General features: G+C 36.5%; 1 protein-coding gene across 1 annotated transcript; it reads right to left on the reverse strand.

Annotated features, from left to right (window-relative positions):
* Positions 1–2,135: 2,135 nt before the first annotated feature.
* On the reverse strand, positions 2,136–2,789 carry LOC138899022 (uncharacterized). Its single transcript, XM_070185134.1, has one exon. It carries the CDS (start codon positions 2,787–2,789, stop codon positions 2,136–2,138), a length of 654 nt encoding a protein of 217 aa, XP_070041235.1.
* Positions 2,790–13,235: the final 10,446 nt, after the last annotated feature.

Raw genomic sequence — 13,235 nt, forward strand, 5'->3', positions numbered from 1 at the left:
TATTTATCTCTACTTACCATCACCTAACAGTGCCCATTAGGGTTTTCACTAGTAAAACTCTCTCATTTTTTATTCATTATCGCGTTTTGCTCTTCTTCATTTTTTTGCGAGCAACTTGACATTATTCTATGTCGTATGAAAACTGTTGTTTATTGTTTGCTTCACTTGGCATTCTTAAATGCTAATTGGGGGGTCTTTATTTGGAAGGCTTTTGGATAGGGTTAGAAAGAAAGGGTCGCATGAAGGCTCAAAATAGATCAAAGATGATAGGGTTGTATATTTACAACTCTTGGAATCGACTCTTCATAAAAATATGTATATATAACAATTTTGCCCCAGTTTCAGATACTGGAAATTTTTATTTTTTCATTTGGTTAGACTGAACCCTAGTGTAGAGCTGCCTATGTATATTTTAAAGGAATCAAGTCAAACGTAGTTCAAACTAACACGAATGATTTCTTTGTTGTTTTTCTTTTCATTTTTCATTTTTCATTTTTCTTTTCTCCTTTCCTTTTTATTTCTTCTCCTTTTTTTATAATCAAATTGTCTTAGCTCATGTTTTCTAGTGGTATGAATCTTCGATTATTATTTTTTTCTTACGCTCTATACTTGATTCCAAAAGAGGGGGTCGAAGAAAAATAAAATAGGCTCAAAAGGGGTAACAAAGGGTATAAAGTGTTTGGGTAGCAGAAAAAAGGGCCTTCCAGCCTTAACAATGTCAAACATTCTATCTCTTCTCAGGTTTGACATTGATGGACATGACTGCCTTCTTGGTTTTGCCAGTTGTATAGCTCCGTAGTCAATATCTTGTTCGCAACAAATGACCTTTGACAAATTGGAGCCACATTTTCTTTGTCTTTGCCTTGATATGAAATGATGCACTTCAGTACCAACTAATCCATTTTAAATTCTCTAGAATGTACCTTCTTTGGAGATTTGGGTCTTCTTCCCTGATATGATTAGATTATGGCAGGTCATGGCCAAAAAGCATTTTATCGATTAGTCCAACTAGGCTTCAAAACTTTTATTTATCCTTAAGCCGGTATTCATGATAGGTTTGAGATAAACATCTTTAACCTCTACGAATATGACTATATTGGTTCCATGTGACACAGGCTTATCCTCCAAGTATGTTTTCTCGATTCAATTCAAGATTAGACAGACTTTCTAAAATCTAGCCGAAAACTCTACATGCATGTCACGTAACTAGAATTGGTATGAAAAGAACTATATATGAAAAACAACCATACACAATGGATTAACATGACACAAAGAGAAAAGTTGCATTTTATTGATTAAAGGATAGAGAGGTTTGATGACACGGCAAACAAACAACATCTGGATCACAACCTCAAAATAATCCGGATGATAGAAATTATGACAAAATAAGTTACCAAGACTCCTTCCCGGAAAGGTGGGGAGTGGCTTTCCAATTATCAAGCTCAACATCTTAGCTACGAATTTGCGCATCAGCATCAAACATGACCTTTAATAATTTTGATTGTCTTGCATTCAGTGGACAGGTCCTTGATATTTTCCACTAAACCGTCCCTATATTCTTTATCATTGTAAATCAGCCAAACAATGTGTGCTTGCTCATGACGTTTAGGATACCATTATCTTGGACCACGATCATTCCTTCATAAATCATCATTGCTATTTCCTTTTTCAAAGCCCGACAATCCTCAATGCTATGCCTCTGGACATTAGAATGGTACATGCACCGTATATCAGGGTCAAAACCTTTTGCATATGGATCAGGAACATACCCTTGAAGAGGATCAATCATGCCACAACATTTTAGCCTTTCAAACAAACTTGTGTAGGATTCTACGATTGGCGTGAAATTTTCCCTCTGCTTATGTTCTTGTACGCACTCTTGTTTTGGATGAGGGTTGTAGCGTGGTTGAGAGTTTTGTAGTTGTGGATGAAGGTATGTTAAATCTGGGGAATGTATATGTTGGCGATTGGATGGTTTGTCATAAGACTGAGCATTGAATGTTGCATACTGTGGAGCAATTGAGTATCGTGGATCTGGGGGTTGAGATGCTCCCCCTTGGCCTCTTTTTGCCTGTGATGCCATCATGGCCTCCTCATTCTTTATTCTTTTAGTTAACAAGGATATCCGGCCTATTCTAGATTTCTTGGGTGGATACTTTGATAGCTACTTGACTTATAATTCGGCCAGTATCGAGGCCATTCTCGACCACTTCTCCTATCTTGATTGCATCAGCAAAAGGCCTGCCCATTGCGGACATCATATTTTGAAAATAATCATGATCCTGAGCCTGAAGGAAGACAGTGATTAACTCATGGTCATCCATGGGTGGCTTAAATCTAGATGCTTGCTCTCTCCACCTAACGGCATACTCCCTGAAGCTTTTAGTCGGTATTTTCTTCATATTGGATAGGGAATTGTGATCTGGCGCAATATCAAGGTTGTACTGAAATTGTTTGACGAAGGCTTGGGCCATGTCATCCCAAATATGTCGGTGTGAGACATCTTGGTCAATGAACCATTCGGAAGCTACCCCCAAAAGACTCTCCTCGAAATAAGCCATCAACAACTCTTCTTTTCCTCCCGCTCCCCTCAGCTGGTTGTAGTACTTTTTCAAGTGGGCGATAGGGTCACAGTGTCCATCATATTTCTCAAATTTTGGGGTCTTGAAACCTGGTGGCAAATGGATGTGAGGAAACAAGCACAAATTACTGAATGAGACACTTTTGTGGCCACCTAGTCCTTGTATTTTCTTTATGTTTAGCTCAAGACTTTTCATTTTCCTGGCCATCTCATCTGGCTCTCCTGTCTAGAGAGCCTTTTCATTTTCTGTAGGTGACTCATACTGTAGGGTCTGATTGTGTGGAGTCGAAACCTTAAAACCCATATCTGGAGAGTAGCATTGGACATCATAATCATGATATAATGGCTCGATGATTGTCCTCGTCACAAGATTTGGTGGCGGGATTTATACAATGGCATGCCAGACATAACAAGAAGGGTGTTCCTAACCAGTGCGGCAGGAGGTCGCACATTGGAAGTACCAGGGGCGGCAGGGAAATTGTAATTTGGCATATACCCCAGAGGTAGAATGTGATCACTCATTGTGGGGAGCGGTGGTTGAGTATCCTGGGATACGGTGTAAGTTCCCTCTGAGGGACCCTGAGGCGGAGGCTGACCGGAGACCCAAGCCTGATACACATCAGACAGTTGTCGTTTCAATCTTCTTATTTCCTCCGACTCTTGCTCAACTGATTGACCCTGAGGGTCGTCATTAACCACCTCGATTTCATCACTGTTATCCATTGCTACCTTCCTCTTAGATCAGGTAAAGTAATGATGTGTTGCCAGTTTCAACACAAACCAACCACCTTAAACTTACTAAATAAGAGACAACAAACGTGTTAGGGTTAAGCATTTTACAGATATGAATCACACGTAATATGTCATGATCCTAACGATATCACTACTTCTAAAATGCTTTTGGAAGGCTTCATGTTTCATTCCGGCTTATAACGTTGCTGGATATTATTTTCTCTCTTTCTTCATTTTTCTTCTTCTTCTTCTTTTTTTTTTTACACCTTTTTATCTTCATCCCTATATTTTGGAATTATTGAGAAATATTTCAATAGAACCTTTTAGGGGTTGCCTACGTATCATGTCGCCACATGAATCAGAACATTACGTAGTTCAGGAACATGACCATTTGTTTGTTTGTTTGTTGTTTTTTTTTAAAAAAATTACAAAACAAAGTATTCCTCCTTTTTATTTTTATTTTTTTTAATGTACAAAAAGCAACATCTTTTTCGTTCATTTTTGAATTTTTCTAAAACATAATCTTTTTCATTGATTTTCAAATTTTTCTTCTCTTTTTTTGTTTTGATACAAGACAAAGGAAAGTTACATAAAGATACAGCCTAAAAGACAAATATTTAAACAAGACCAGACTCGACTCAAACTTTTTTTTTTCAAAAAAATAAAATAAAATAAAAGGCAAAACAACAACACTCAAAACACCAAAAGACTCTTACAGCTTCGATGACTACAAATGAACAATCAAAGCGGACTGCCAACTAAAAGAAGACTCTAATCTCTGTAGGAGAATCCACCGGCATCATTGTAGTCAAGGTGCTTATTCCTGCGACTGACCTCCCATATCATGGTATATGCGCTTCAAGTCTGTGGCAATGTGGCGTGCGAAGTTGGAAGCTACCGTAGCAAATTGCTCTCGGGTCTAACCCTGACAAGTCACACACCCTCGAGCGGTATAAGTAGCCACTTCATAGACCCTCCTTCTAACATGCTCCTGTCTCTGACTTAAAAACTAGATCTGTCGCTCATGGTTATTGGTTATGTCCGATATATCCACCTCGCGGTGTAACGCTAGATTCAGATAGTTTTGGTCCTTTTCTAGCTCATTCTCTACCTGGCTCTTACCTGATTCTTCAGCCTTGGCCCGAGCCCTTAGATCGTGGATGATATGGTTGTAATGCATTTCTTCATGCTTTGAAATGGCTGCATGTTGCTAAGCAGCAACCCTTATTCTCGCTTGTCGAAGTTGTGCTTGAAGCGCTTGAACCTCATGTGTTAATCTGATTTTCTCCTCTTCAAACTCAATGCACTACAAATCCCTATTCATGTTAGCGATACTTATATCCCTACATAGAGTCCGGATGATGGATTCATAGTCTCTTGTTATTTCTTCCTTAACCTTCCCTACTCTTATTCTGATTTCAGTCTCCCATTCTGTCGTGCTCTTCAGAACTGTCTCTTGCCTGGATCCAAAAGCATCTTGGTCATAGAACCACTCAAAATATACAGGGTCTAACTCTTCTCGATCCTGATCTTCCACCATAGTGTAAAATTAAAGCACCTTAATTTCATCCTAAACCTGTTGAGTATAAGCCTCACGAACAGGATCCTCTAATGTTACCTACCACGTGAATCTTTGCATGTGCTCCACTGTTGGCACTACCTGTTTTCGACCTAACTGGCGTAGGGCTCTAATAGGCACATACGGTTGAAAACCTCGAAGACCCATCAAAATCAAAAACGAATGGTGGTAAGACATGTATATGACTTCTTTTGGTGAGAACCAGTGGTACTTCCATGTGATTTCGATAGCGGTCAACTTTTGAAGATGCCCTCTCCATGCTTCGACTCCCTTGGGGAAGCTACTATCTTCAGTCAAATCTTCAATATCATCTCCAAACTTATTGTGGCTCCAATGAACACTAAATTTTACCCGTGTGGGATGTTTGAGAAGGTGCTCTAAAAACCATATTTGGAGTATGATGTTACAGCCCTCAGAGAAATCCTTTCATTCCCGACACTTGGTCAGGGCACGGTAAATATCGGACAATACCATAAGAATGATAGTGACGTCCTTTCCATGCAATAAAGTGGTGACTATGCTGGATAATCGAATATCAACATTTTTTTCATGCCTCAGGAAAACAATTGTCCCTAGAAATGCCACTAGGAATGCTTTCCGCCCATGGCTTTGCCAAGCTTTGTATCCAATTTTATTATCAAGCTCTTTTCCGTGCTTTGAAACTCCACCTGGACACCCATACCTGTCGTACAAGAAATCCAATCAGACGTGCCCTCGTTCCACACTTGCTATTTTATTTTGGCTCACAAATGCCCATATTTTCCCACCATTGTCTCAACAAATGGGGTGTTTTATGCACAAGCCAAATCTGTGGGGGCTTGTCATCTTTTGGTCTTTTGTGAGATCTTCTTTTCATTGCATCCATATCACACCTAAGTAGTATAACATGAGGTTAGGACCGATGCAAGCTTAGATAATACAAACATCTCTGATACCTTGGGGTTTGACTAATGAAAGTTATAAATGGCAATGTGGGACTCAAGTAACCGACCCTAACCGTGCTTTGAAGTGAGGGTTTACTGAAATTGAGTAGACAGTCTCGTTGGGAGATTATACAATTTTGAAAGATCAGTCAATTGTGACCATAATGGTAAGACTTTACCGATTTGGACGGGGCACCGAACCATAAAAGGGTTGCCTAGGTATCTTGCATAGGGTCAGGAAGCGAGTGCGCATAGTTCGTACAAGAGACAAAACTGGACTACAAAGCCTTCTTGCGAAAATGAACCTTTCGCACTTCCAAAGAAACTTTTGGGGCAGTCACAGCAAAATAACAGAACATAGGGACAAAATGATAAAAAATCGACAAAATAAATAAAATGGCAATTTTTACGAAAACGGCCCTTCGATACTGCCGAGAGAGGCTTAAAGTTTGTCTCGGAAAATACAACAACCATAGGGAAAAAACAATAAAAGGTAGGCAAAAATAAAGAAAATGGCTATTTTTTCAAAAATAGCCCTTCGGTACTTCCGTGGAAGATTTTAAGGGTGTTTCAACAGAACGGCCAGACACGAGGGCCAAATAGTAAAAGTTGACCAAAAATAGCAATTTTTTTTTTTTGAAAATTTTATGCACATGCGTAATTTTTATGCTTTTTTTTTTTGAAAAATGTGGGCTGAACCCGATGGAGGTTGCCTACGTATCTCACATCCACTAAGAATCAAACCCGCATAGTTTGGTGATAAAATTTCCAATAAAACTAACTATATTTTCTCTCTTTATGAAAAATTAATCATGGACACCAAACGCACCAAATCACTTAGGGTTTTTTTTTTAATTTTAAAAAGAACGAGCATTTGTATAAAAATTGGGAGCATGTTTTTATTTTTTATTTTTCTCTGCTTATTCAACTAATCCACCCTAAAGCCGGTCAACATGCAAGCCTCCCAAATAAAGTAACATGTAGCATATAAGTGAACATTATGGTCTCAAAAAGGATACCTGTCTTATACGGACCCGCCCCATGTGCCGAGTTTTGCTAAGTCAAATGCACGTGATGCAAATAAAGCGAACTTACTAGGGATATCCGGCATATGGTATGTTCTTCTAGGTTTAAATCATGATGGAAAAGGTGTCTAGACTGGCTTACTCGAGCGGACAAATCGAGCCGAGGAGCATCAAGCGTCACCAGTAGTAGAACAACACTGGCTAGCTAACGGCTCTCCCGCCTAAGCATGTGTGACCAAATCTTTTACCAGAAACTGGTAGGCTAACTGGCTTTATCTCAAGACAGAAATTTTGTGATGCTGGTAGGCAAACACAACATAACTAACTATAAGAAGACTCAGAGGGGTGCGAGAGGGGATACAATTTATATGTACAATTCAACAATATCAAAACGGTAAAAAGTGGACAAGTAACACATTAGGTCCAAATAAATCACAATATATACAAAAATCAATAAAGCCAAATAAAGTCAATGTACAAGCTCGAATTCTGAATGTTCCCCAGCAAAGTCGATAGAGCTGTCACACCCCTTTTCTACCCCCAAAAATATATTGTGTTTTATGAAATTTTGTAGGTTAAAGGGTTTTTCCAATTAAAGTGACAAAGTTGAGTAGGGATTATTTTATATACACAGTCACCACTTGGAATTGATTTTTCGGTGTTCCAAGTCACCTTTTATTTGAATCACTAATCAAAGGAAGGTTTGACTCTATTATTAATTGGTCTGCAAAAACAAAGTCCGAGTAAGGAATTCTGTTGACCGGGGAGAAGGTGTAAGGCATTTCTCGAGTCTCGTAGTTCTAGCACGGTCGCTTTATTGACTTAAACTTGGATTGAATTGATTTTAGATAAACTGTGTTTTATTGGATTTTCATGTTTTACCTATCCACTTTTAATTATTAAAATTATTAAAATTATTAAAGAAAATATTTGAATAAAATTGTCCTAACCGTACCACGCAAACGAATGTGTGACCGAGATGAATTTTATTGATTTTTGTCATAACCGTGCTACGCAAGCGAATCTGCAATCATGACGAGGACTATTAGTACGTTATTACTTTTGGAGAAAATTACTACATTCGAAAAAAATAATTTTGAAATTTCTGAAATGTCAACCTCCGTGCTACGCACGTGAATCCGCGGTTATAGAAAGGGATTAATTAATTTATAAATTTAATTAAAAGCTATTAGATATGGTATAAGATTATTAAATTAAATTATTAAATATTAAATATCACGCTACGCAAGCGAGTCCTTGAATGAAAAAGGTTAAAGTGCACTTACTAATTGCCTAGCGAACTTAATTAATTTTATTAAAATAAATCATTGAAAAGCTTTTGTTGAACTTAACGCTTTAATGTTTGAGGCCGGCTTTTATTTTCATAAAAAAAATGATCAGCTTTGTTTCTTATGGAAGTGAGCTTGGCAGCTGACTTTTGCTCTAATTCCTATTTTTTTAGTTAATAAACGAAAACCAAAAATACGACTCAAATAGTGACCCATTTGCTATCTTTTCTTTTTGTAAATTCTCCCAACAATAGCAAATGATAAGTTTATTCCAAACTAGACGTAATTGGGATTTAGAGCATCAAAATCAAAATCAACAACAAATAACGCATCCGCCACCTTTTTATAAACATTTAGAATTATCCTTAGAAAAGAAACTCTTTTTCTCACCCCAAGACTTAATAAAATATTACTCTAAAATTATTGATAGCATCTAGCGTCAAGAGTCAAAATAAAATACTTGATTTTAAAAAATTTTACTGACTTAATGAGAAATACATGCTGTAACTCAAGTTCCTATCAAGAACTCTATTCCAACATGAAGACTTAAAGTCGAATCTACTAATCCTATGGACTAGGATCTGCTTCAATACCATTTTCTATTTAAACTATAGATTTAAACTTCCAAAACAAATACACTGAAGTTATTTTTTACTTATTCTTCTATTAGCATACTAATAGAAAACGAAGAATAAACAAGCTACTGCCCAGTCCAGTAATTTAAACATTCTCCCTTAAAGTTTATTAACACAAAGTACCTAAAGAACATTGCTAGAAACTTCAACACATTATGTTATATCTTGAAACTCCAGAAAGAAATAATGCACATTGTCACATGTTTGTTATTTACACAAGAAGAAAAAAAAACTATTTTTTAAAGTTTATGATCTATGTACAAATGAACTCTAATACTCAAGCATTCATTCTTCGTACCGGTTAGCTCAAATCATATTTAAGATAATCCGAATAGATTCAGAGGGCTAAAATAAACTCATGTTCCATAAACTTTATTCAAGAGTTACATTATTAAAGGTAAATGGGAATACCTAATGCAGAAAAATCAGCAACCAAACAGTGAGGAAACTTTACTTTTCACAAGTTAACACTCACCGCAAGAATGAAACCAGTGACAGCAACCAAACCAGCAGCTTGAGCCCAAAACTACGACCTTAAAACTCAATAAAATTACAAGAAGGAGAAACCCAGAACTAGCTTCAAGAAACTTGAGATTTTTGCTCTTCAAAAAAAAAACTCAATCAAAAGCTCAAATTTCAGCTTACTTATTAGATGTTCAACTGTTGATTTTTCTCTCAAGTGTTGTTTTTTTGTTTTGCAAAGATGTCTAAGTGTGTTCGAGTCCCTTAAGTGTGGGAAGAACATACCCTTAAATAGGCAAATACATTCACTTTTTGGGGACAGATTTTGATTCACCAAAAGTCTGTCCAAAAGACTGACTTTGTGTGCTAAACACTGTTCAAAATTTGTTCAAAAGGTGAAAGGACAGCCTGAAAATCTGCTATATCAGAAGCAAAGAAGCAAGGAGAGAAAAAATATCATTTCGGCCCCCCTACTAGTAAAAGTAGGCTACTATTACCCTATTTTGTGATAAAATAATCTAAATTTCAGATTTTAACTATCAACAACAAACTACTTGCTCAACACAAATCAAACTTGAATAACTATGGACTGACAAAGCATAAACGAGATTAAAAATATAATTGAACTAAGTATTCAAACCAACTTGATTGGAATGAATTCGATTTGTGCAAACTAATTACTAATCAAACAACTAAATTCACAAACTAAATGCTCAAACTAGAAAGAGCATCGTTAACAATCGGACAACGACTAACAACAACTAAATAATCGGCTAACTAATTGAATGATTTAACTAATACACTAAAGATCATGTTTAATCAATAACAACCTAACAAACAACTAAACTAAATATAGATAACTAATTAACTAAACCTAACTTGAAACTCTAATTAACAAGAAACAACCAAAAATAGAAAAATCAAAAATCAGAAATTAATTAAAGAGATGACGATTATACCTAACGAGCGTGCTTGAAGTTTTTCGAGCCACGAAAAGACGTCGGAGATGCCAAGAAGTGACTGCCCGACCATGGAACAATTATTTCATTTCGGTAGACACCAAATTCAATGAACTTGGTGTCATACCAAAAGGAAATGAGTGTTCTTGGGTCAGAATTAGGCTAAAATAGAGGAGAAGCGGTGCGGCAATAGCGATGCGGCAGCGGCAGTGGTGGTCGCCGGAATTCCGATCACCGGAGTTTTGGGTCAAGACCAATATGAAAACATAGTCCCCACTGAGCTCTATCTATGTATGTAAAAATTAGGTGGAAAGGGTGGCTCAATATTCATGATTTTAAGAAAAAGGTGGCGGGTGGGATTTCTTAGATCTACAATTCGTGGAGTTTGAGGGGTTTTTGAAAGATTCAGTTTGAAGATATGGAAAGAGGAGGTGTCGGGGTTTACATGGTGAAATTTTGGGATCATTTGGAGGTTGGCCGCCGCCGATAGGCGATTTCCGATGGGTGGCAGCGGTGGTGGGGGCGGATATGGGGGAGCGAAGAGAGAGAGAAGAGAGAGGAAGGAGAAAACAATTATGGGGGAAATGAGGGAATTTTTCAGATTTTTGAGGATTTAAATACATTTTGAGAGATCAAATATGGACCATTAGATCAAGGGGTGATCAATAGGTAAGATTTGATCTTGGGTCACTTAATGAAATGACGTAGTTTTGAGGCAAAACAACGTCGTTTCAGACTCTTTCAAGGGCAGCCCCTTATCTTGCACTTTTGGCCACTTTCGCATTCAAATTTGGCCCAATTTCTTCCTTAATCCTACTTATTAAACTAAATTTATACAAATAAATAAATTAAGTAAGTAACTTATTTAAATGATCAATTAAATAGATTAATTCACCAATTGAATAGTTAGTTAATTCCTAAAATGAACAAAATGAAGAAAGAACTATTTTTTGGTATTTTTATGATAGAAAATATGCAATCAAAGACACAAAAATTGAGAAAATAATTAAAGTAACAAAATACTAATAACTTTAGGAGGTGTTAAAATAGTGCAAAAATTAGGTATTCACAACTGTCCCTCTTTGCTCGAGACCATGAAGAGTTTTTGTGCAAAGAAAAGTGAATACCATGGCTAATTTTTGCTCACATATCACTCCAATGAAAGTATTTTTTTAAAAATGGTGACCGAACCCTGCTTCCGAGGTTGCCTACATATCCTTGTTTAGAGGAATTAGGTCAGTGTAGTTCGCGCAAAATTTGGTAGTTGGGACTACCAGACACTAGATTTAAGACTGTTGTTGTTGTTGCGGTTGTTGTTGTTATTACTGTTACTTGCTGCTTACATCAAAAGTAAAAGAGAAGAGAACTACATATGTCTGCAAACTAAGAGTTACAAAATTCCTAATCTATGTGTCTTGTGGAGTCAAATCTTGATTCTTGACTTGCTCGCTTGTGTTGGCCTTAGACTGGATATTGATACTCTTTGAAGAAACAATTATGGCTTATTCTCGGTCACTCGCCTTCCTGATTTGAATTTGAGAAGAAGAATCTCAAGATGTTTGGTCGGTGACACATTATCAAAATTAACTCCAACTATCTTGTGATCGAAAGATTTCTTTCTTCTAATGAGAAACTGAAACTGCAAGCTTTAATCGTCACAACATGTGCTCTTCGGCAGGGCCTACAAAGCCAGCAATGACAAACAAAATGAACAAAATTTTCTGCCCCACTTTGGCACTAAGAAAATTTTGTGAGTTATGGGTAAAGTTGCAGATCAGCTTATTTTATTCGAAAGATGCAAAAATAAAACTAAAGGCTCCGAGAGGATACAATTTATATGTACAGTTCAACAATATCAAAACGGTAAAAAGTGGACAAGTAATACATTAGGCCCAAATAAATCAAAATATATACAAAAATCAATAAAGCTAAATAAAGTCAATATACAAGCTTGAATTCTGAATGTTCCCCAGCAGAGTCGTCAGAGCTGTCACAATCCTTTTTTTACCCCCAAAAAAGATAATGTATGTTATTTTATGAATTGTGGGTTAAAGAATTTTTCCAATTGAAGTGACAAATTTGAATAGGGATTATTTTATTTATAGAGTCGCCGCTTGAAATTAATTTTTCGGTGTTCCAAGTCACCTTTTATTTGAATCCCTAATCAAAGGAAGGTTTGACTCTATTATTAATTGGTCTGCAAATACAAAGTCCGAGTAAGGAATTCTGTTGACCGGGAAGAAGGTGTAAGGCATTCCCCGAGTCCAGTGATTCTAGCACGGTCGCTTTATTGACTTAAACTTGGCTTGAATTTATTTTGGATAAACTGTATTTTATTTGGACTTTCATGTTTTACCTATCGACTTTTAATTATTAAAATTATTAAACAAAAGATTTGAATAAAATTATCCTAACCGCACCACGCAAACGAATGTGTGACCGAGATGAATTTTATTAATTTTTGTCATAACCGCGCTACGCAAGCAAATCCGCAGTCATGACGAGGATTATTAGTACGTTATTACTTTTGGAGAAAATTACTACATTCAAAGAAAATAATTTTTGAAATTTATTAAAAGTTAACTATCGCGTAATGCAAACGAATCTGCGAGTTTAGCAATGGATTTATTAAATTAAAAATTAACTAAAACTAACGAGTATGGTATAACATTATTGAATTAAATTATTGAATGTTAAACATTACGTTCCGCAAGCGATTCCAAGAAGTTAAAGCACGCCTACTAATTGCCTAACGTCTAAATTAATTAAAAAGTGCTTCTTTTTTATTCATTACTTGTTCGACTGGAAAAAAAGATATTATTATTAAAAACAATTTCTAACTAATGCAAGACATTAAACCCGGGTAAGCTTATGTTAAACTTTCATGGTATTGGGCCACATATTTTATTTAACAAAATACAATTTATTGATTTTAAAGAAAATGTCCATCTTACTTTCAATTGCCATTGAGCCTACGGATTTTAGCTTATTTGGCCCATGTTGCTTAAGAGCCTCGATGACCAAGACAACACAAAATAACAAGTATTCTT

Source organism: Nicotiana tomentosiformis, chromosome 9 (genome assembly GCF_000390325.3).
Source record: "Nicotiana tomentosiformis chromosome 9, ASM39032v3, whole genome shotgun sequence".
Taxonomy (NCBI): Eukaryota; Viridiplantae; Streptophyta; class Magnoliopsida; order Solanales; family Solanaceae; genus Nicotiana; species Nicotiana tomentosiformis.